Here is a 25,315-nt window from a genome sequence, read left to right on the forward strand (position 1 = left end):
ATTCCTAGCTCTTTGTAGCTGCAGCTCCCACTCCACGTGGCCTTGTAGTCCAAGGACACTGCAGGATCGCAGCTTACCTACCCCTGCCAGCAGGACCTTACAGGACCCAAAAAGAGAAGAGAATGTTGTAGTTAAGTCTGATTTCAGTAGGGCATGGAAATTAGGGGCTTTCGGTTCTAAAAACTCCCTTGGGTAGGTCACTTGTGCAGACTGTTGAGCAGGCTTTGGTTCTGCCACACACCAGCTGTTAGGTGGTACAGCTGAAACCTGCTTTCCTTTACCAATGTAATATTAGGAGTGCACTTCAATGATGCTCCTAATTGTGCATTGACAGCTGCATCTCTGCCTTCCTCACATCGTAGGTGTATAGTAAGTGGGCATGATTTGGGAAAAGTGGCCTAGCAAATGAAATTTTAGACCTTGTTTGGCCAGATTTAGCCTGTGGGCTAGAGGTTCCCCACCCCTGACATAGTTAAAAAAAACAATTTACTACATTTACTTCTGAGAATAGAACTCAAACCATCAGGATCATATTACATGAAAAGGGTTTTAGGTTAAACATTAGGAAGAGCTTTCTTACAGTGCAAGCCGATAAAAGGTATTTTGAACTACAAAGGTCACGTAAATATTGGGTGACAATATTGAGTTAATACGAACCCCTAAACTATGGCCCTAATGCATAAGAGAATGCAGTTTTTCCGGAACAAATTTAACACCATCATCTGGTCAGATAAACCACTTACCAAGGTACCTCCATCTTGTCTAGATTGAATATCAGTCAATAAACCCTTATCCAATCCTCTACCACACCTTCAGGGCACAAAGTCTCACTTAAAAGATGAAAAAGAGAAACAGCTGGATGCCTTTTTGTGTATTGATGATACCTCAAGAAAAATCTCTGCAGACCTCTCCCAGCAGTTTTATGTTAAACAGAGTTAGGGGCAGGGAGGGGAATAGAATTGTGTAGACCCCTGGAGTGTAATAACTAAGGGGCTGAGCCACAGTTCCCCAGCAGAACTCTCTGGAATTAGCCATCCAAATAGGAGAACCACCACTATGTGGTATCTCAAGCACACAGTTCCGATATATTATCCTGATGGTCAATGACATCAAAAGCACCTGAGAGGTCCAAGAGAATCAACGGTTTTGAACCCTTTGGTTTTCAGAAAAAGCCATCCTACAAATTGCTCAAGGCAGTTTCTGTCCTAAAACCTTGCCTGTAGCCTGATTTAAATGGATATAGAGAAACACTTTTATCGAAGCACTTTGCTCAGGGCATGTTGTCAACCAGCCTATAATTGTTGACATTTTCTAGATGCATGCTAGGTTTCTTTATGACCAGTATTATAACTTCTGAAGTGGAAGTTAGAAACACCCTGCCTCCCCTGTCGTCTAAGACTAAGACTGATTCCAAGGAGCCCTCACACTCCACCCTTGGAGATGGATTAATGCCATTGAATGCCTAAAGTTTAACTTGAGCAGATACGTAAAATTTCCAGAAATTTTGAAGCCATGGAGAGGGGGACAGGTTTTTGGGGTGGGTGATTGTTTGGGGGGAGGGAGAGAAACTACTTTTCTGGGGAAAATGCAATTTTTTGTTTTGTTTCCAGTGCTCCATATTGAAAATCACTTTGTTACTTTAGGAACCTAGAATGCATTTTGCATAACTTGGTTTTCAATAGAATGATCATGTCTGTTATATTAAAAGTTCAGTTCTTTACAATCATTACAAATTGAATTTATTAAAGTTTTGTTTTTGTTTTTTACAAATGGGGCTACAAGCTGCTAAACTAGCATCTCTTTGGTTTTGCTAGTTTATGAGGAATGGGCAAAAACAGAAACCAATATTATAGTAAAACAAATTATTATTCAGAAAATAACAGTTAAGCAAACATAAAGCATTCATTTCCATTAAAAGAGCTGAGAAAAGGGGAGGGGGAACAAAACTCATTAAATTTCATGCAGTGTTCATTGTCCCATGTTCTAAATTATTGCTATCAGTTCCTCTTTCTTTATCTTAAAAGTTTATTTCCAATGTATGTTTGAATGTAGTAGTTGAAATGAGATATTTAAATAAGAAAAAAGAAGACAATAACATGAATAATTATATTCAAACAAATTCGGTTATCTGATAGTCAGAGATTTAATCTTAAATCCCTTGTGATGGTCAGATCTTGTTTATAGAGATGTGAAGGCCCAGAAAATGAAATGTTTTCTTTTAGAATGATGAACAAAATGTTTTAAGACACAGTGTTCATAAATTTAGTCTCCCAAAATGATTTCTAAAGCTCTGTTAACAGAAAGACTTTTATGTAAGGCTTTGTACAGTATCAAATCATTACAGTTCCTATACACTGAGGACAAGCAGGTCCTGAGCTGTACATAGAGCACAGTTCTAAAAAGCAAGAGTAAGATACATTTTTGCCTCTTGGGAGACACTGTCATTGTTAAAAGAGAATAAAGGATTCAGTGCATTCTTTGCTTGTAGCTTTCTTGTTTGGTCTGTTTCTGTCCTCTTGACTAAGCCTCAAAGGACTGCGAGCAGGAAAAAGTACAGAGCAACATAATTTTGTTGCCATCCAATTCAGACTGCTGCAAATCAATTGGATCAAAGATTCAAAGGGATAAATGTAAGTGATAGCACTGCTTCTGCATTTGGCTAGATTACAAAACAAGCAGCATTCTTAGGGTTTGATATTTGAAAGGTACCTTCCAAAGGTACAGAGAGCAGAATTATATTTATGTATTTGGCCAAGTAATGCAGTCTGGGAATCTGCACATCCCTCCTGCAGCACAGTTGCCAGATCTTTCCAGTTTGTTTCAATCTGGGCATTCCTTCACTTTTAAGAGGCCCATGATAAATACAGTAGGTACAAAGGTGACTCTCCATGGATACTCTGCAGCTGAGTTTTGAAAGATTATGATCCTTATCTTCAAGTGTGAATTATTAAAACTTTTATTAAACTGACATCCTATATTAAATTCAGAACAAAGAAGCAGGCCAGTTTTAATTTAATAAGAAATGCAATTCTCAGCCAATTTTTTACTTATGCAAGGTGCACTTTAAAAAAATATTACCTGTTATCACCAGCATGTGATTTAAGTCACCATCATCACAGTTTGTATTTGCCCATTACACAAAAACTATTTTAGTACTAGTTCTGGCTCATTTAACAAGATAGTCTAGTATAACAATTGCTGTGATTAAAGGTAGCTGCATCAGTGAATTACTGAAAATTGTTCCCCAAAAGGTCTGCCACATTTTTCTTCTTAATTTTTAAAAAATGTCTTCAAGGCTGTCTAGACATCTTTTTTTAAAGGATTTGTAAAGCATTAACATGTGAGCTTGCAACTAATGTAGAATTCTAAATACATAGCATAGTAGTCTTTATATGCTGGAGTTGCAATGGTGTGTATTGGTCAGCTTGTCTTGGATCAGCTGCCATTACACCACAAACTTAATTCTTTTCCTGTGTAAGAATACATTAACATTCTGATGTCCCATAGGCATTACTGGAACTGTTACAGATCTGCAAACCTAATCCAAAAAACTGTTATTTCTTAAGGTGGCTCATTGCCATTTTCAGAAGTAATTGTTTTTCATTGTGGTGGGAAGTAGAGAGAGACACAGTTCTGTTTGGCTGTGACAGAGAAAATGAGTGTGATGTAAGAGTTAACTGGCACCAGTGCAAAAAGCTGAGACCCCATCGCAGCCTAGGTCTCATATCATACTCAAAACAGTGTGCTTCTTCTGATTGGTTGAATGATTTACTATTTCAAGTTTTGGGTGTCTCTTTGCTATAAAGCACTCAGTTTCAAAATTCCTCCTTGGTGTGTCATATCTTGGGCACAAATTTTGTTTTCCAGTGATGGACTGAATTTACAGTTCTAATTCTTTCCTTCTTGCCAGCATGTGTAATGTGTCCTTTAAGGAGTTTGAGAACAAATGCTCTTTCCTGCTGATTTGGCAGGGTCTCCTCCCCATATTTCAAAAGTGTCTGTTAAGTTCACTTGGTTATCTGGATAATTCATAGTGAACTATATGTAGTAGATATAATCAGGAGAAAGAAGAGTGTCTTCAGTCTTTTGTACTGTGGCTGTTCTTAATTATTTTGTGGAATCGAAATAGAGATGAGAGTGTTCTGTTGCTCCGAAGCAGCTGAATACAGTGGAACCCCGGTTTTCGAATGTAATCCGTTCCAGAAGTCTGTTTGACTTCCGAAATGTTCGAAATCCAAGGTTTTACTTCCGGGTTTTCGGAGTTCAGCTTCCAAAATGTTCGGCAGCCAAGACTTTCGAAAACCAAGGTTTAACTGTACATAATCAGTGACCATCAGCATGTCATTCCATATGTTAATTATGTGCCAAGTAAAGTACTATCTTTTGTGTGTCCTGTATCTGACAATCTATTCCATTAGATAACCCCGAGTTCTATATGAGAGGAAGAACAACCTACCTTCCCTTCCACACTCTGCATATTTGTAAAGGTAAAGGGACCCCTGACCATTAGGTCCAGTCGTGGCCGACTCTGGGGTTGCAGTGCTCATCTCACTTTATTGGCCGAGGGAGCCGGCGTACAGCTTCCGGGTCATGTGGCCAGCATGACTAAGCCGCTTCTGGCAAACCAGAGCAGTGCACGGAAATGCCGTTTACCTTCCCGCCAGAGCAGTGCCTATTTATTTACTTGCACTTTGACGTGCTTTCGAACTGCTAGGTTGGCAGGAGCAGGGACCGAGCAACGGGAGCTCACCCCGTTGCGGGGATTCGAACCATCGACCTTCTGATCGGCAAGTCCTAGGCTCTGTGGTTTAGACCACAGCGCCACCCGCGTCCCTAATGATATTGGTAGTTACATTTTAAATCACTTTTCTAGTGATTTTGTAACATCTTTCACAGTTTCTACATTATGGGTTTATTGAGCTATACGTCATGACTCCAATATCTCCCAGTGTGGAGGAATCTTTTTGGAAATCTACTAAATCACAGTATCTTCAGCAAACTTGACCTCCTCACTTCTCAAGGCCTTGTAGATCCAGGGATAGAGAGGTAACTTCAATTTTGCTTGTTTGCTTCTGTACACATATCTGACCTCAGGTTTGAGGGTTAGAAATCTTGGGTTGGTTCTAAACTGCATTTTGAGGAACACAGGGAAGTTACTGATCAGACATCCATTCACTTACCTTTTGTTCTTTCTCTGCTTTCTGTGATAGTAACTTCTGAAGTCCTTACTAAAGCACAAGTCCTATCTGAGCTGCATGGCCCTCTATCTTTTCTCTATCCTATCGTTTCTGGCAGTGGGCCGTGTTGCTAAGCCTGTGGTCCTCAAGTTTTTAAGAGATCTGGGATTGCTGTCTCTGTTTTGGGCTGATAGGTCTCATTTGAAAGTATTTTTAGGCACAGGTTTTCATGGCTACAAGTAATACAGGACTTCATTGCTTCTGTGGTCCTATCAATGTGCATTGCCCATTGTACAGTATCCTGGGATAGGGCTTCTCAGTGGTGGCACCTTGATTCCCTGACCCAGATTTGCATTCAATACAGTGGTACCTCCAGTTGCAGACAGGATCCGTTCCAGAGCTCTGGTCGGATCCTGAGATTTCCGCAACCGGAGGGACTGCTTCTGCTCATGGCGCAGTAGAGCGCATGTGTGCGAGGCGAAACCCGGAAAAATACTTTCGGGTTTGCCGCATACATATCCCGAAGGATATGTAACCAGAGGTGAACGTAAGTAGAGGTACCACTGTATAGCATTAAGCAGATCGTTCTGTCAGCATAAGGATTTCTGCATGCACAGTGGAACAGTCTTCTCCTCTCCTCCTCTTGTGCTCCCCTAAATCTGTTCTAGGGTTTCCCCATGCCCTTCAGAGAAGATTTGGAGGCACATGCAGGGTTCCTTAAGACAATTGTTCACCCAAGCTTTTGGGAGATCAGTGCCTGGTGCTAGACTACTTGATCTGATTTATCTGCTGCTTTATCATTAATGCATTTTAAACTCTTGCTTTTAATGTATATTGCTGTTTTGTTGTTGGTCTTTAAATAGAATAAATAATAATAATTAGATACTCAGAAATGTGGATTATATAAATACAGGTGTTGTGTGTTTGAGTTTAATTGCAATATTTTATTTTGCCAAGCAAAGTCTTCAAAATATTTGCAAGGGAGAAACAGTGACATAGGCAAAGTCAGCCACCTCATTAGTCCTTGCTTGGACCTATGCTTATTGTTTAATTAAAATGAACCAAAATGGGTTACTTCTAATCTGGTGTTTAAGAGCAGGCCTTAACAATAAATCTGGTCTGAAAATTCTGAACTCTATCCCATAAAATGAAAGCAGATGAGAAGTTGGCAGCAAGTTATCTACTTGGCAAGATTAATCTCTCTTCACCAAATTGAGGTGGAAGGATTAAATCTATAGCAAGATTCTAAGTAGTATTGAATCTTGTTTTGGCTCTCTCCCTTTGCTGGGATTTGAGCAAGTCTGTTCTTTCTTTCCTTTTTAAGGACAGCTTGCCAAATGTAGCACATATGGTATTGTTAGGCCTTGGTTTACCTCTGAGAGGAGCTGTAGCTGGGATCCAATTCAGGTGCAGGTGGGTAAAAATCAGAAAAGCAATAGATATGGTCACTTGGCAGGCTGGGAGTCTGGCAGTGCATCAAGCAGATGAGGATCAAAGGGTTAGCAGTAGGAGGTAGATCCAGGCAGAAGGCTGAGTTCCAAGACAGCCATAGGTTGAAGGGGCAGGGGCAGTGTCAAAAGCAGGTTGTGGTAGCAATCCAGTCTTAACACTCAAAGGCTACCTAAGAACTAAGAATGCTGGTCACACAGTAAGGTGCTGGACACCCTGGTTTGAAACCCTTGACATCTTACACCTATCCTTAAAGCATGACGTGATTCTGGACTCCTTTGGAAGTAAGGGCAAGATATAAATTTATATAAATTTAGATGATGTATATCTGAGGGTATGTCCTGCTCTCCTTATAAGGCTAGAACCTCAAAAGAGCAGTGTGCGCGCTTGTCTCTCCTGGAGAAAAAAATGCCCTTAGGCTAAAATGAAAGATGTGTGTCTGTTATATAATCCAAATAAGAAATTTGATAGTTTAATTTGTTCATGCGCATAACAACTTCACATGCTTCAGTTGAAAAAGATATTGCAGTATTGTGGCTTCTAGAAGTACTAAGTTCTCACTGTGCTGCTTTTTTCTTTTCTGGGGAGGTGTTTCCCTCTGTGTGCGTGTAGTACTTCTGCATAGTGTTCAAAACTCCCATTGTGCTAGGCACATTTTGTGACAAGGAATTTCATTAGCGTGAGCAGTTTCTGAGCTCTGAGCGTAGCACTGTGCCTAAGAGTTCAGATTAAAACTGCAGAGTAGAAGGAAAGGACGACCTTTTTCTGCCTCCCTACTTCCAGCTACTCTCTGAAGACTGGAGAAGAGACTCCCTTAAGAATATTACGGGGTGGGCAGAGGAAGGACCAGACCATGTGAAAAATGAACATAATACTTTAGCTGCAGTTCATTCATTTTTAGCTTTGTATTGTTATAAAAAAGCACACCTAGACATTCCATTGTTGCGCCCATAACCTAGGTTTAAGGTGCCATTTAGCTCCTAGCTTTCATATCTCAGTTTCTAGCACTGCTTCTGCGTAACTTGGGTTTAACTCTAGCACACTGCTCCCTCTTGCTTGTTTCTTGCTGGTTCTGTTTTGGCCCCAGTCTTAACAGCATGGCGGTACTGATTTCAGTATTAGAGAGGATAATGTGATTGCTTGGCTAATAAGAGCAATGGTCCACAATTGTTAGTTTGGCAACTGCTGTTTGTATGGCTCCAGCAATGACTACGTGTCCCTGCAGACACAACAGACAGAGTCCCTTTCCCTAAGTTGCTGGTGCATCAGAGCGTACGTGGAGTGGGTCTTTTTCTCTTTTAAGGAAAACAAACTTTTATTGAAGAAATAAAATTTCTTCTATAGATATATTTTTGTACATTTTAATGATAGATTTCTTTCTAACACCATACCCATCAGTTTTCAACTAGATGCTTATGCTCCTCAGTAGTATACCGTAATTAAAAACCACTGGTTATGCATGCCATGATACAGTGGTACCTCCGGTTGCGAATGGGATTCGTTCCGGAGGTCTGGGCGCACCCGGAGGAATTTGCAACCGGAGGACAGCTTCTGCACATGCGCGTGGCGCAGTTTAGTGCTTTGCACATGCGTGAGCAGCGAAACCTGGAAAAATATTTCCGGGTTTGCCGCTTTCGCAACCCGAAGTTTATGTTACCCGAGGGTAACGCAAGCTGAGAGGCCACTGTATTTATTTAAATTTTGTTTCGTAATTGTTCATTAATTATCTTGAAATCTTATATTTTATTATATAACCCTTTTTGATGTTGTGAACTACTTTGAGCAGAGTTTACCATGGAAAAGCAGCATACAAATAAAATCAATGATTATATATAGCTGCCCAGAGACTGAAATTATGATATTAATGATTTCTATTTGGTCCCTTGTAAACATCTGCAAGGACACTAAAAAAGAGTGGTTTCACAAAGCAGAAGAAATTGCTCTGGCCCATAAATTGAAAATTATAATACAGCAGAGTTGTTATTTGAATATATGTGTGCTGAGTCACATACAAAATTGCCCAAATCCACATGTTCCGCCTTTTCTTATTCTTAATAAAAGAGGCTTGTTCTGAATAGGAATTTAGAATTCATTGAGAAATACAACAGACTCATCTGGTGCTTTTCTTGGAAAAAGAATGGAAGAAGCTTAAATGGAAGGATTTGTTTAAAGGATTGGAAATCATGGCAAATGCAACAGGAAAAATGGATTGTAAGATACCGAACTAGGTGCAAATGAATACATAATATGAAAATAATTATGGATGCATCAGAGTGAAGAGATTCTTGTGCGCACAAAGATGAAAACATTCACAGTATTGTTTAACATGGAGGAATGTTTGTTGAAGTTATTGGAGGCAAAGCTGTTATGTTTGACTAGAGGAAAAAAGCATGGTTGATATTTATTAATAATAGAAAACCCCTTTTGGACTTTTTGTGTGGAAAGGAAAATGAATGAATTTGAGACATTTGTGTCTACAAGATGGGAAAATATTGCTTAGCAGAAAGTAGAACAGTTGGATGTCATCCTAGAGTGAATATTTTGAATAATTTCTTTTATGTAAATGAGGCCAGAAAAGTAGAAGTCCATTTTATTTATTTAGTTTTCCTTTTTCTTCTGTTCTTTACTTCTTTTAAACGTCTTTTTTCTCTCTTCCCCCATTTGTTTTCCCTGGTGTCCTCTGCTCTAGGCCATTATGGGGGCCTAGGATTGCACAAATATGAAGGTGATAGGTGAGAGACTGGGAGAAGAAAGAAAAGCTTCCGGGTGAGAGCTGGGAGGGTCCACCACTTTCTGCATCAGACAAAGGTTAAGAGCTTCCTTTGAGAGAGAACTCTAGGTTTTCTTTCCTTTTCCTTTTCCTTTTTCCTTTCCTTTTAAATTAGTTTCCCCCCCTCTTATTGTATTATGAAAATGCTTTAATAAAATATTATGCAAAAGAGAGAGAGAGAAATACAGCAGACTCCTATCTGGTTAGGACAGACTTCAAAGGCAACACGCCTCTCCTGGGGAGAGGCCATAGCATACAGTGGTACCTCTGGATGCGAACGGGATCTGTTCTGGAGCCGTCTGCGGGTCGCGATTCGCCGTATCTGTGTATGTGTGTGATGTCATTTTGAGCATCTGCGCATGCGCGAGTGGCGATACCCAGAAGTAACGGAACACAGTTGTCGCAGAGCGCAATCGGAAAACACTCAACCCGAAGCTACTTTAACCCGTGTATAGCCCAAAGCTAGTGGCTAAGGGTTAATCGCTGCTTAATTATGGCAAGGTGTGAAGATAATAAATGGTCTGTTTTTAGGTGCAATACAATTAAAACATCCTTTGAGATTGCATACTGTGCCCTCAGTGCTTTGAGATTGAGATGGAACAGGTGGTGACTTCTTGTTTTTAAAAAATTGCAGGTGGATTGATAGGACTGACTACATTGAGGAGTGCTCACTTTACTGCCACACCTGCTGGTGAGGGACTTCTGGGCTTTGTTGTGTTGAACAAAAGGTATGTTTTCCTCTCCAGCTTAAAAAATAGCATAAAAATTGAAGCCTTACTTGCCTTTGGTTTGCAGTAGGAAAGCAAAGCAAACAACTTCCAATTGCAGAGTCCCAGGTTTCCCTCCCCAAACACTTCATAAGTGTAAAATACAAAGCAACATATCCTTTTATGTTATTGATAACTTTACACTACAGCATGCAAGTGATTTGATTTGCAGACAAAAAGAGCCTGGTGTAAAATCTTTCTATGCACAGAGCAACTTTTTGCGGGAAAGTGGAACTTGTGGACTGCAACTGATTAACAGTGGAAAATGAGTGGCTCAGGGATTAAGATGATTTGAGGGTCACAGTATGTGCAAAAACTGCTATTGTTTCCAACACCTGGTATTTCTTATGGCTTATTTTGAATCATGGAACATAGTTAAAACAGGGAATCATATTTTTCTAATCAGTATATAATTTTTCAATATGTATGTTTTAATTTAATCAGTGCCTTTTGTCTGGGAGTACGCAGGGGTACACACACCCCTAAACATTTTGTGAATTGTAACAGGAGAAGAAACTAAAGTTTTTAACATTTTTCGTTTCTTTAGCACAGTGAATCGTCAGTTCCGTTGCTACTCCCGATGGCGGCCTCATTTCCTGTCATGGTGTTTCCTAAGTCTCAGACGGAATGAGAGTACAGTCATACCTCGGGTTACAGACGCTTCAGGTTGCGTTTTTTCGGGTTACGGACGTGCTGAAACCCAGAAGTACCGGAACAGGTTACTTCTGGGTTTTGGCGGTAGCGCATGCACAGAAGCGCCGAGTCGCAACCCATGCGTGTGCAGACGCGGCTTTGCAGGTTGCGAATGTGCCTCCTGCACAGATCACGTTCACAACCCGAGCGTCCACTGTACTCCTAAATTTTGTTTTAGAAAAAAAGCACTGCATTTAATTATACCTTGCTGAGGTCTTCAACTGACTGCCATTTTTGGAGTTGAGATAGTGTTCTCATGGTACGTCTAGAGAGGTGACCCTGCACTTGGCTTGCCCATGTACATCATCTACAGCTACAGGCAATGACCAATTTGCATGGGGGTAACGTTCCAGGAACCCCCCCCCCCCAATACATGCATTGACAGGGCCTGTATAAGCCTGTTCTGCCCCGTTCTACTCCTTTTGTGATGATTTCAGGTCACTTCCAGGTCAGCATGATGAACGAATGTGCAGTCACACACATATTGGACGTGCCTAAAACAGTTGCTGCCTGCATTTGGTTTGCCAGCACCTTTCCGCTAAGCACCTGCTCTTTGTGTATGCCACGCTATGGTTTTCCTCTTGTGAATTGATTGCAGGCAACAAGGGTTGCCTAGCAGGCAAGGCAGTTCTGGTCCTTTCTAACTGGGGCACACTTTTTCCAATCTGCTTTGTTCTGATTTCATTGTGCTCCCAAGCAGAAGTTAAGCCTCTCTATTTTTTTTTTTTTAATTTTTTTTTTAATACTTTATTTACGAAGAAATACACAGTTTACATATTACAGACATATACATATACATATACAAATACATGTTACAGACATATACATATACAAATAAAGAAAAAAGAAAAAGAAAAGCAGAAACAAAAAATAAAAGAAACAAGCAAGACATATACAGTTACGAATAACAAAAACTTCAGTCCAGCTTAGTCTTGGAATTACCAATTCTTATATTATTTCTACAGTATTTCTAAAACAGTCTACTTCGATGATATTAATTATCGTCTACTGATAAATTATTTATTCCCTGGATCGACTCAAAATAAATTAAAAATTTGTTCCATTCGTCTTTATGTTTAACTGTGTTGTTTGGACTTATTTTCCGTGTTAATCTCGCTAATTCAATATATTGATATAGCCTTATTTGCCAATCTCCGATTGTGGGTAGGTCCGGGGTTTTCCATTTTTGGGCGATTTGGATTCTTGCCGCGGCCATAGCATACTGAACAAAAGTTTGATCTGTTTTCTTTATTTCTTTTCCAATCATGCCTAACAGAAACAGCTCGGGGTTCTTGGGAAAATTATACTTCAAAATTTTTTTCAATTCCTCGTAGATTTGTGTCCAGAATTCCTTCACTATTTCGCAGGTCCACCAAGTATGAAAAAAAGTCCCGACCTTGTCCCTGCATCTCCAACATATATTATCCACACTTTTATACATCTTTGCTAACTTTGCCGGAGTTAAATACCAGCGATATGCCATTTTCTCTAGGTTTTCACGAAGGGCTACACAGGCTGTAAATTTTACACCTTTCATCCAGAGTGTCTGCCACTTATTATACTCTATATTATAACCAAGATCTTTTTCCCATTTTAACATCGCTCCCTTCACCAGATCTTCTTTGGTGTCCCATTCTAATAAATGTTTATACATTTTCGACAGGATTTTGTCATTGCTTTCCAGAATTTCTACCTGAAACCTTGATTTTTTCTCACTCATCCCCACTCTCTTATGTTCCCCCCATAAGGCATTGATCTGGTGAAAACGTAACCATTCTTTTATTTTATTTTTCAATTCCTCATAGGGCTTCAACTTCCATCCTTCCTCAGTCTTCACCAGAAGGTCCTCATATGTGTATCTTTCCTCATTCATGTTAATTTTCTTTATTTCAGTTATTTCAGTTGGGGAGAGCCACCATGGAATACCTCTTTCAATCAGATTTCTATACCTCTTCCACACTTCTAGTAGTGGGCCTCTAATTATATGACTGGAAAAGCCTCTGTGAATCTCCCCTTTTTCTTGCCAGAGATAGGCATGCCACCCGAATCTAATATTAAATCCCTCCAGATCCAAGAGGTCTGTATTTCTGAGGGTGGCCCACTCCTTTAGCCAGCACAAACAGGCTGCTTCATAATAGAGCCTGATGTTCGGGACCGCGAATCCACACCTGTCTCTTGAGTCTGTTAGATATTTAAACTTAATTCTGGCTTTCTTCCCCTGCCAGATAAACCTGGACAGGGTTTTTTGCCAGTTCTTAAAAAGGGAGGTACCTTTAATTATCGGAATGTTTTGAAACATGAATAACAGTCTTGGCAAGATGCACATCTTAATTGCAGACATCCTCCCCGTCCATGAAAGTTTCAATCTATGCCAAGTGTCTATATCCTTTTTGATTTCCTGCCAGACCTTACTATAATTATCCTCAATTAAATTTATATTTTTTGGTGAGAGCCAGATTCCTAGATATTTAACCTTATTCACAATTTTAATACCGGTCTTTTCTTCCAATTGTATTTTGTCCTGTTCAGTCATGTTTTTTACTAGACTTTTTGTTTTATTCCTATTTAATTTAAAACCCGACAGTCTGCCAAAGTCCTCCAACAGTTCTACAACCCTACTTGCACTGTCCACTGGACTCTCTACGGACACGACCAGGTCATCGGCATAGGCCTTGAGCTTGAATTCTTTCTTCCCAATTCTTATCCCCCTCACATCATCTGCCTCTCTTAATCTATTCGCGATTATTTCTAGAACCATAATAAACAGTAGGGGGGACAATGGGCAGCCCTGCCTGGTGCCCTTCTCAATCTTAAAGGATTTTGTCAGGTTGTCGTTTATAATCAGCCTGGCCTGTTGTTCTGAATAGATTGCCCTGATGCTTTTCATATAGGGACCTTCAATACCCGCCGTTTCCAAGCATTGTGATAAAAATTCCCATGAAACGTTGTCAAATGCCTTTTCGGCATCTATAAAGATCAGTGCAGCCGGGACATCTATTCTCATATCTAGGTACTCAATGATATTTAAGATGTGGCGGACATTTTCTCTCTGATGTCTATTAGGGAGAAATCCCACTTGGTCCTTGTGTATATACTTCGTTAAAAGTTTCTTGAGTCTGGCAGCCATTATGTTAGCAAAGATTTTATAATCGTTATTAAGCAACGAGATCGGTCTGTAATTTTTCATATCTGTTTTGTCTTTCTCAGTTTTTGGGATCAAGGTTATATATGCCATTTTCCACGAGGCTGGAATCTTCCCTCCCTGAAAAATATTGTTAAATACATCTTTGAGCACAGGGACTAGATGTTCTTCTAATGTTTTATAATATTTTATAGTCAAGCCATCTGGCCCGGGGGCTTTCCCAATCTTCATCCTGCTGATAGCCTCCTTGATCTCGTTTACTGTAATCTCTTTATTCAGTTGCACTTTATCCTCCTCTGAGATATATTTCCCTTCATTTCTATCCAGATAATTCTTGATTTCTATACTATTTTCACTTCCTCTTTCATACAACTTTTCAAAAAATTGAGTAAATCTATTTTCTATTTCCTCTGGGTCTTCTATGATGTTATCCTCCACTATTAATTTATTTATCACATTCTGTTTCTTTCTTTTTCTTAACTGCCAGGCAAGTAACTTCCCCATTTTGTTTGCAGACTCGAAATATCTCTGTTTTGTAAATTTAATTTTCCACTCTATCTCTTGATTTAATATTGCAGAATATTGAGACTGGAGGACCCTAATAACCCGGATAGCGTCAGGATCTGTTGGATTTATGACCAGCTTTCTCTCATGATCTCTCAGTTGGGCCAGGATGTCCTCTTTCTTACTTTCCCTTACCTTTCTCCTGTAATTGTTTTGTTGTATTAGGAGGCCCCTCAGGACCGCCTTGCTGGCGTCCCAGACTATATCTATGGGGGTTTCTTTATTCAGATTTAGCTCTAGATATTCTTTTAGTGCACCTTTGATTCTTTCTCTCACCTCTTCATTATCAAATAAGTTCTCACACATCCTCCACCTGTACTGTCTCTTCAGTTCGCTTTTTATTTCCATGTCTAGGGCACAATGGTCAGATACCGTCCTGGGAAGGATCTCACATTTTTTTACCCTTGTAGTAAGTATTCTTGTTAACCAGATCTGGTCAATTCTGCTCCAGCTCTGATGGGGTTCGGAATAGTGCGTGAACTGTTTAGAGGTGGGGTTTTTATGTCTCCATATGTCAACTAGGTCTAAATTCCCTTCCATGTCATTAAAAGACTTCGGTAATTTCCCCCTATCCAATTTCCCCTTCTTCTCACTCCTATCCCACTCCGGCATCGGGACACCGTTCATATCCCCGAGCAGGATTAATTTATGCGCTTCCAACTCTAACAACATACTTTCCAGTTTCTCAAAAAACTCTGCTCTGTTCGAGTTTGGGGCATAAACCGTCACGATATTGATTTTTTCCCCTCGGAAATTTAGTTGGATCCCCAGGATTCTTCCTTCCTCATCTTTACAGGTCAAAATTGGTTCCCACTTCTCTTTAACATATATTACCACTCCCCTTTTTTTTTTAATATCTGAGTTAATAAAATCGACTCCTAACTTTTTATTCACCAGTATATGTTTGTGTTTCTTAGCAATATGGGTTTCCTGAAAACAGATTACATCATACTTCTTATTTTTCACAACTTTCTCAATTTTATTCCTTTTGACCTTCTCGTTCAGCCCATTAACATTCCATGATAAAAGTTTTAATGTGTGTGTAATTGTTTACCTTTGTCCGCTTCTAAACCTTTAACCAAGATCACAAACTATGGCCTGTCGCCTTGGCTTCCTAGAGGCTCCCCCTCTTCTGCCGTATCCCTTCCCACTACGGCCTCATCCTTATCTTCATCTGATTCTTCTACCTCCTCTCCAGCTCTTCTCCCCTCATCTGACCGGCTCCTTAAATCTCCTTCCTCTTCCTCCCCCCTGCTCCTTGTTCTGTTCTCTACTTTACCCAATTCTTTTTCGTATCTTCTCAAAAACTTGTCCGCCTCTTGCACCTCCAATAGTCTAAACTTTTTCTCCTTATAAAAAAAACTAATCCCTTCCGGGAACTCCCATCGAAATGGAACCCCGTTCCTCCTCAGAGCTGCTGCCACTTGTTTATAACCCTCTCTTTTCCGGAGTAGCCTGACTGGTATTTCCTTGTAGATGATGATAGGCCTTCCACCAATTCTTAGTCTGTTATTATAACTCTTTCTCAGGACTAAATTTTTCATTTCCAAGGAACTAAAGATCACCAGACAGTCCCCCAGGAATTTACTCACGTTTACATGTTTAGGCCTATTCATTCTGTATACACTTACTACGGAAGATGCCATCTCTTCCTCACTTATGCCTAGCCAGTTAGAGAGTTCCTTTATCATCTTCCCTCTTATATCCTCGTTTTTATCCTCTGCTACTCCCCTAAATTTAAGATGAAGCTGCTTTAGCCGCATGTCTGCCATGGCTAAATTGTCCCAGATCTTATCTTGAGAGATGCATAACTCCCCCAGCTCTTCTTTTACCTTCAATGTCTCCTTTTTTTGTTCCCTCATCTCTTTCTGAAGCTTTTTATTTGATTCCTCAATCATATTAGACTTAGCGGTAAGATCTTGAATTTTGGTTGAGAGCTCGCCAACTGCTCCTTCTATTTTTCTGTCGATCAGCTCCTGGACCTCTCCTAGTTTGTTTTCCATATACAATGTGTTTTGCCTAAATTCCTCCTTTATTTTGGCCCACAGATTATCTAAATCTTTGATTTCCTCTTGCCGCGACAGCTTTCTTTCTCCCGGTGTCCCACCCCCTTTTTTCCCATCCTTTCCCGCCATTCCCGGCACTCCCCTCCTACTCCCCTGTCTTAACTTCTTTCCACTTTCCGCCCTCCAATTAAGCGCAATTATAGACAGGGAATGTCAGTAATCGGTGGGAGTTAGTGGTGGGAACCCTCTAAAATAGACCTGAAAAGCAAAGATTCTAGCCGAGTTAAACAACAACCTCAAAAGGCAATGCTCCCAACATACACTTCAAACGTCCCAGAGCAGAGGTTCCCTGTTCGAGCCGATGGGTGGAGGTTGTGGGATGGGTACTTCCCTCTCAGCTCCTGGTGATCTCTTTCCTTGCCCAGCTCCGGTTCCGCTCCGCTTAGGCTGCCCCGCCCTCTTCACGCAGGCAGGCAGCCTCTCTAGTTAGCAAACAAAACAACAAAACTCTGTCTATTGGTAGTTCATGAAGGTATGGTAGTTATCTCTTTGTTTCATAATAAAAATAAGGTTGTTGGATCGTAAGTATTATTAAGTTTCGTCCATGAAAGATATCTTTAATTCACATTTTCTTCCCAACTCCAGAAAATAAGTGTAGTCTGCAGCACAGATTTTTTAAGCATTTAAGACACTTACAGTTTTGCACCCTTCATTTCTAAGACCAGTGCTTCTCTGCAGAAATTCTGTTCTTCAGCTCCCATTCTTGGTTAATCATTAGCATTTAAGAGCCAATTTCAACCAAGCTAAAGCAATAGCAAATGAAAAAAATCAGCATTTGATAAGCTTACTTCTGTTATCAGCATAACAGCAAACCCCAAGATTAGTTAATTTCAGGAAGTGCATGGACAGAAAGTTTCCTATTCCCGACTCATCTCTGCAGTGGACCCACCCCCCCAAAATGCCTTGTTGGAGGGTCGGGGGGGGGGCCTCCTGAACAGTGTAGGATGGGTTAGGGGATTTGTCTAAGGATTCAAACCAATGAGTCTTGTGGCAACTTAAAGACTGGTTCATGAAATTGTGGTTGTTTCTCAGGTGACACAAGGCTCTTTATTGTTTTTGCTGCAACAAACTAGCACAGCTTACCCCCCCCTGGAAATTTCTGCTGACAGATTTATGTGGCAGTTAAAGCTTTATTTGTCTTGGCGTATATGATTGTTGAGCACAGCAATTCCAGACAGAGACTCTAGCTTCTGCGATCAATGTGTGGGCAGCAGGAAGAGGAACAAGAGCAGTGGCTCATTCGAAGGCATGGGTGGGAAATCTTTCTGGCCCAGCAGGTCAGAATCTATTCCCACCCCCACAGGCCAACTTTGATAGGTAGATTGTCCTGCTAACCTCTCAAAAGTCCCTTGCATAACACTGGTTGTCAGGCACTTGGGAACCAAAGTGCAAGGGGCTTTGCCAGCCCTTTGCTTGGCAAAGCCTGGAGCACAAAGCTGCTTTCTGCAGACACCAGCTGCATAGTTGAGTTCCACATGGGGATCTCACTCATGCACCCAATCCTGCCATGTCTCTTCCTGCTACACACCTGACCACACAAATGATGTCAGGTGTGGGGCAGGTGGACACTGTTTGCAGTTGGGACCTATGCTAAGCCTGAATTGGCCCATGGGCCAGAGGTTCCTTACCCCGTGCTAAGGCTTGGTGGACCTTATGCAGGATATGGGTACAGATGGTAACTGTTCTCATATTTGTTTTATACTTTCTATCTACCTTTCTCTTTTTTAACTTAAATGCCTCTCAAAACATTACTTATTTACTTTTAATTACATATGGTATGCAACAATTACACAAAATGAAAATGAAAATAAAACACAACAGCGAACACTCAGAGAACTTCTCCAAGCACACTAACAAAGTTATGTCAGAGTGTATATTCCAAAACCATTACAAAGAAATAAATATTTTGATGAACACAAGTTCATATGAAGGTGGGAGGAAAGAACAAATAATAATAATTTAACTATATTAAAATAATTTAAATAGTACTACCTTATGTCTCATTATTTGTGTAAGCTATAAAGCCACCCCAGACAGCATAAAAAATTTTGTGTTACTTTTTGGAAATCTTTTTAAAGCCATGAGGACATAGCAGGAACATGATAACCTATTTCTAGTGCTTGCTTGTGAGGCTGACAATGCAAGCTGACTTTTTCCCTGCCCTTCATCCAGAAGGGCTCTCAAGCAGCTTGCAGTTTAATAAAAACATTCACAGTCTTTGCCCCCAGGTTTGTTTGCTTGTCAGAAAGCAGTATGATGATACTAGGAGACCGACCAGTAGACAACTAACTGAATGTTTTCACAGCCATAGCCTTTGTAAATTTTGCTGGTTGTCTCTCCTTGCAGGTAGTGGAGAAGTGTGAGATTACTACTGAGGTGTGTTCAAGTTTGGTAGGCTTATACACGGACACTTGAGAAAACAAAGTGGTTTGTGCTAGAGTAACAGATTTGAGGAAGGCTTAATTAGAGTAGCGCTGCCTTTACACCTTTCTTCAAGGTAGAATGGTTATTGTGGATGTTCTCATGTGAGCAGCTGCAATATTAACAATTACTTTTATTTTGCAGAATTTTTTTATTTCAAGTGGAAGGAGACAGTGCCAGGCAACCATCAAGTTGTGACAAAGCAGTCCAAGTAAGGTAGGTTGCCCACAGGGCTTGAGTGTGTATGTTGCATAACCTTTATGCAAATTTATTTAAAATATTTATAGACCACTTTCTGACCAGGCAGGGTAGAACACAGTTTTTAAAAACATGCCCAAAAAAGCCAGTGGATTGTATCCTGCATTAGTCATACTCCAAGTAGACCTATTGAAATTAATGGACCTGATTTAGTCATGCCCATTAATTTCAGTGATCCAACTAATGTTGGATACAACTTCTATCTTAAATACCGTGTAACACTAATTCTTGTTATGGACTCAGTCCATGGCAAATCAATAAATGGGTTTCATCATAGGGATGCATCCTTAGAAGTTTTTAAGTAGAGGCTGAATGGCCAGCTGTTAGGGATTCTGTAGTAGTGGATATCTTGCATCAGCAGGGCATCAGACTAAACCATTTTATGTTTTTCCAATTCTGATTTTTTGACTTCTTTGTTTATTTTTTACATTGTGTAAGTTCATTATACGTGCTCAACTATATTTAGGGCCTTGTTTTTTTAAAGTTCCTATTGCTGCTGGTAGAGTCACACGGCACACCTCTGAAAATTGTTTTAAAGGTCTTATTTCCATAAAAAGTGCTCATTCTTTTTTGGCAAAGAATGAGATGTACATTACATTTAAGAGATTCTTCATGTTTATTTTAGTGTTTTGTACAATTCTGAAAACATTTCTATAAAAATATATTTTTTAAAAGTAGAGAGCTGTGGGCCAGAATTTGTAGAAATGCAGCAGTTAATTGACAGCCAAATGTTTAGGAAAACTCCATATGTTTAGGAATTTCCATGCTCATGATTTCCTATATAATCTTAATAAATGGGGTATTATGCTGTGTTCTGTTGCTCTTTGTTGTGCCTGCATTATTGAATTCTCCTTGCGGGGGGGGGGTGTGATAGCAATGAGGGCTGTCATTATGTGTGTTTGCACAGGCATACCTCGCTTTATTGCGCTTTGCAGATATTGCTCCTTAGGAGGATGCGGGTGCAACTACAGGCAGCCTGGCCATTTCCAGGGGAAGGAAGCCTCCTGCTGCCACTGTCCCTCTTCTGACCACGAGATTGGAGCTGGCTAGGGCTGGAACCAGGTTTTTCCCCTTCCACCCCTGCAGCCTGGGGGGCCTGGCTTAATAGACTACAGTTTAGTGTAAACCAGTGGTGGCCAAACTCGGCCCTCCAGGTGTTTTTGGAATTACAACTCCCATCATCCCTAGCTAACAGGACCAGTGGTCAGGGATGATGGGAAATGTAGTCCCAAAACAGCTGGAGGGCTGATTTTGGCCACCACTGGTGTAGACATAACTTTTATATGCACTTGAAAACAAAAAAAATTGGTGTGACTCGCTTTATTGCAATATTCACTTTATTGTGATGGTCTGGAACGAAACCTGCAATATCTCCAAGGTATACCTGGACTTTAAAATTTTACCACTACACCCCTGTTTTTATTGGGGGGGGGACATGTGGCCCTTCAGATGTTGCAGGACTGCAGTCATTTACCAATGATGCCTGGGACTGTTGTGAGTTGAAGTCCAATAACATCTGGAAGGCTGCAAATGTTCCCTTTTCCTGATTTATATGTACAAATCTAAATAGCATCATGCGTGAGAGGTATGCATCTGTAAAAGTTGTAGATTTTTCTGGCATATTTCAAGGAAGAACTAAACTGTGTGTGTGTGTGTGTGTGTGTGTGTGTACATATATATATATATGAATGAGAGAATGAATGAACAGGCTCCAAAGAGCACATATTTCAGTGGCACGCGTGTGTGTGTGTGTGCGTGTGTGTGCGCGCGCGCGTGCATGCCACTGAAATATGTGCTCTTTGGCGCCTATTCTGATTGTCATCTCTTTTTTTATCTCTCCCCACATTTATATCCTGTTGGGTACATGTCAGCAGAGGCTGAAATCTTTAAAATCTAATCTAGGGCTTCTTGAACGCTCAGAACACAGCTGACTCTGAAATAGGAGCACTTGTGCTGGAGTGGGAGGAGGGTGAAGTGTTAACCCTTGAGACCACACTGTCTGGAACTCAATTGTGTTGTTGCTTCACTCTGTTTAATTGCTTGGAATGTGTATAGGAGAGTGTGTGGCAGAAACAACATCTGAATTTGTCCCTAGTTTCTAAGAAGCAAAAGTATTCCCAGTTAAGGGGTGACTGATGAATGAAGTCAAAACATACTTTGCTGAACAGAACTTGAGCTTCGGTTTGCTCTTTGTACAGTGAAAGTGATGGGCCAGGCCAGGTGTTAGCTTATAGAGTTAGGTCTACTGAACAGTCCTGGCAGAAGTAGAGGGAGGATTTCAGGTCCTCACTCAGGATTACTTGAGGTATGCCACTTTACCCGTTACATTTCAAAAATGGCTTGGGAATGTAAGGGAGCACTCACTCTTTTTATTGCTACCCTAAATTAGAACTGTGCTGGGTTGAGGGTGAAACGAGTCTTGTACCAAGAGCTGTTTTGTGGATTATGTTAAAGTTGCCAATTTTGAAAGCAAAAATTCCAAATATGATTTATGGAAAACGTTTGCAGAAATAAACAGATTCGTAGTAAGTTGCTTTTTATAGGGTTTCTGCAAGTGTTTTATGTTTGTAGTACTTTATAAAACCAATTAAAAAGATAATGCTTTTTTCTATTTTGAATTAGGATATTTTGAGTGGCATTGAATAAAGTTGCTTCTCATTTGTATTGGTATTTGATGTTTTCTCTTTAAAATTGTATGTTTTTCTGTCACGTGCTGGGTTTTTCCCTGGGTGTAAAACTGGACACACACAAAATCGTCATTGAGAAACCACCTAATCATTCTCTGCTTTGTTACAACTGCGTCATGCTGATGGTTGATTTGCCCCTGCTTATTTCTATAATCGTGGGATTTCCGTTTGAGATAATTTTGCTACATTTCTTCCTGTTAAAATTATTAATTGATTATTCAAAGCTGTTGAGTGCTATAGAGAAACTTCTTTTCCATCACCAACATTTGAACCCTTGAAATATTTGGAAGGGTTCCTGATTTATTTTGGCTGCAACAAGAGTCCCTAGTGGCTGCTTGATTGTAACAAGTGTATAACTTGGTTTACCAGCGGCAGGGCTTTTCAAAGAGTCGGCACCTCATCCATTGGAGATAGTATGTAAGTGTTCTTTTGTCTTAAGTGCGTTAGTTGGTGACTGTTAGGACTCCATTCTCACCACATAAAGGAATAGTTACAGGAACCTGGACATGTATAGGCTTTGTGATTAGTAGACTTAAATCAAAAGCAGGATTGAAATTGTTGTTGAATAAAAGGGTGTCTAAACTAGTCCAGAGACTTCTCAAGTTTTCTGGTGTTCTTTTTAGAGCTAACTTGCAAAGGCTGTTGGATATATGTTATTTGCTTTGCAAAGAGAATTTTGCTATTCTTGAACATCTTCAAACAGCCAAGGAGAGAATCTGGAAAATGATTCATTTGTTGTTGTTTTTATTTTTCCCTCTATGTTGACAGAATTAAGTGAAAGGAGTGAGAAAAAATGTCAAAAACAAATAAATCCAAATCGGGGTCCCGTTCCTCTCGTTCAAGATCTGGTTCTCGATCCCGCTCCCGGTCTTTCTCAAAATCTCGGTCCCGATCCCGGTCTGTTTCTCGATCAAGAAAACGCAGGCTCAGGTAAGTGCCATTGCTTGCTTCTGATGGTGTTGTGTTCTTTTCTTTTTACCTGAGGGGAGCCCTGCACAAATGGGAATTCTCCTGCGGAAAGCTTTTGCTAGATTCCAGTTTATTCTACCATCTTAAGTTACTTCCTTTGTCTGCCAACCAGTTCTATTTTTATAACCTTACCATCCAAATAGCTCTTGCTCGGCCATGAAGTGGGTAGCTTTTTTAACCCAGTGTTCTCTGTGTTTTGGTTGTACTAGGCCCTTTTGAGTTGTTGTTTTTGAAGTTGGTTATTGTCAAACGTTCTGAGCAAGTGGCCAGTTGCCTCTGGAATTATTCTGACTTTGAGAAATGCCTAAAATTGCAGAGGGAGCAGAACAGAGGGGGTGTATCTTTACCTGTTCTTCAGCAATCATAGTGAAGTCTGTGCCCAAGATTTTACATTTGGATTTCTATTCAATCTCTTTAAATGTCCTTGTGATTAGATTTGTAATTGCAGGAACTTTGTCTCTAATGAAAAGTTACTGATCTTAACTCACTGCTCAGGATATATATATCTAAGAATGATGCAGCAGAGAGCTATATTGCAGAGAAAGGTTGATGAAGATTTTCGCTATTGAAAGTTAGGAAAGGGTACTAATTCTGTGCTTTTCCAGTTGGTTATTTAAACCTGGACTGTTAACAAGAAGAACAACATTCTGAATAATTTCTGGGATCTGTTTATTGGCACATCCTGCAGAACCAAACCCCACTTGGCTGTTCATTGTGTTGCTTTACTTTTCAGAAGATTTTGAGTCTCTAGTTAGATTTTGTTTATATCAGCCATTTATTTTGTTACCTTTTAAAAATAATGGTAAAAGGCACGCAGATTTTCTGTAACTGTTGGGACAGAAGCATAAGTGGCTGTTAATAATTAGTGTGTGTGGTTTCTGAGAAAGATACAGAAAGGGAACAGTAAAATGCAACAGGGGGTGGAGAAAAGGACAATGCCAGAAAGAGGAGAGGAGCGAAAGCACAAACAATCTCCTTACAGAGGGTAAAAGCATTAGGAAGGGCTTACCAGTAGGCTGGGAATGTCCGGCTTCATTGAGGGGAGCTCTGCCAATGGAGAATGAGCCCAGCATGCAAAATGTCGCTGGTTACAGACAGATTTTGGAGAAACTTTTATTATGCATATGACTTGGCTGGAGAAGTAAAATGGAAGAGGCTGGGGAATGCATATCTAGGAAAAGTATAGAAAACTCACTGAGGTAGGTTTCCTGCCTTACGTAGGCTTCATTTCTTAGGGATAATAGGCTTGCTGGTCAGAATCTTGTTGTGGTAGAGGGAAGCAGCTTGGGCAGCTGGTTGCGTTTGGTGTCTTGACTGCAGAGAATGTGGCTTGTATTACATTTGTGTCTTTCTCCAGGGAATTCCCCTTCTCTGCCTCAGCTCTAGTCATAATCTATTTAGTTCTTTGTAGGAGTCGTTCCACTCCAGTAGCTCTATTTTCTGTAGTGGCTTTGAACCCATGCAGTTACTCAGCTGCAAGCTTTGGGGAGAAATAACTTGCATGTTCTCCCCCCGCCCCCCAGCTGCACAACCTCAGCTGCATTTCATGTGCTGTGTCTTTTCAAATGATTTCTCATGAACAGCCTCCACAGATCTTTGAAGGGAAACTTTTCATTTTCCATGCCTCTTAAAATGGCAAAATGGATTTTGGAAGGATCAGGCAACAGGTCCCTCAGCTGTTAATTGATAACAAAATGCAGTAGCTGTCTAGGGACTGGCTCCTATGTGGGCTGTGGAACACCTCATAATTAGCTCATTTTCACTGTCTGCACCAGGCTGTGTGCATGTCTATTCCTTCTAAACGTTGCTGAAACTGTTTGCGAATGAGACAGAATCCAAGGTAAGCTGCTCTGGTTTTTTTCTTAATAGTAAAAGAGGCTGGATTCACAGAAGAAGCAAGGCGGCAACTTCTCTTTGTGTAGAAATTGTACCAGATGTTGTTTTAGACTGCAGACCTTGCTTTTCCATTTTTAAACCTGTTTTCATTTGACTGTGTAGCTCCTCACCAGCACAACTTCTTGTTACATAATCCTTGCCTAATCTCAGATTAGTCATCCATTTGGGCTATTCTGGTTTGTGGTTCTTCGGGGCTTCAGTTGCAGTTTTGTTCCCTGCTCGGTCATCTCCCCACCCCAATCCTTCAGTTGGGAGATGCAGCGTCTGGCCTTCTTTTTCCTGCAAAGCACCTGCTATTTCAAGTCTCACTCCAGCATTCATGGGCAGCTGCACCCCATTTGTGAGCACCAGTGGGATTTATTAGTAGCTTTGTATCAGTTGTTACATGAAGTGAATAGACTGCAAGAGTAGTGCCCAAGCCAACATCACTCTCTGAACTTCATGGCTAAGTGGGGA

At 40.5% G+C, this 25,315-nt stretch overlaps 1 protein-coding gene across 5 annotated transcripts in view; it reads left to right on the forward strand.

Annotated features, from left to right (window-relative positions):
* Positions 1-25,315, forward strand: part of THRAP3 (thyroid hormone receptor associated protein 3) — a 45,753-nt gene that overhangs the window by 895 nt on the left and 19,543 nt on the right. For 3 of the 5 annotated variants that reach the window (XM_028739034.2, XM_028739040.2, XM_028739039.2), the window contains exons 2-4: positions 10,031-10,124; positions 19,194-19,265; positions 22,763-22,924. In XM_028739034.2, coding sequence (XP_028594867.2) covers positions 22,788-22,924 — 137 coding nt within the window. In that variant the 5' untranslated portion in view covers positions 10,031-10,124; positions 19,194-19,265; positions 22,763-22,787. Of the gene's footprint in view, positions 1-9,315; positions 9,435-10,030; positions 10,125-19,193; positions 19,266-22,762; positions 22,925-25,315 lie in introns of those variants that run through there. The other 2 variants (XM_028739036.2, XM_028739038.2) reach the window with 2 other exon arrangements.

Source organism: Podarcis muralis, chromosome 7 (assembly GCF_964188315.1).
Source record: "Podarcis muralis chromosome 7, rPodMur119.hap1.1, whole genome shotgun sequence".
Taxonomy (NCBI): Eukaryota; Metazoa; Chordata; class Lepidosauria; order Squamata; family Lacertidae; genus Podarcis; species Podarcis muralis.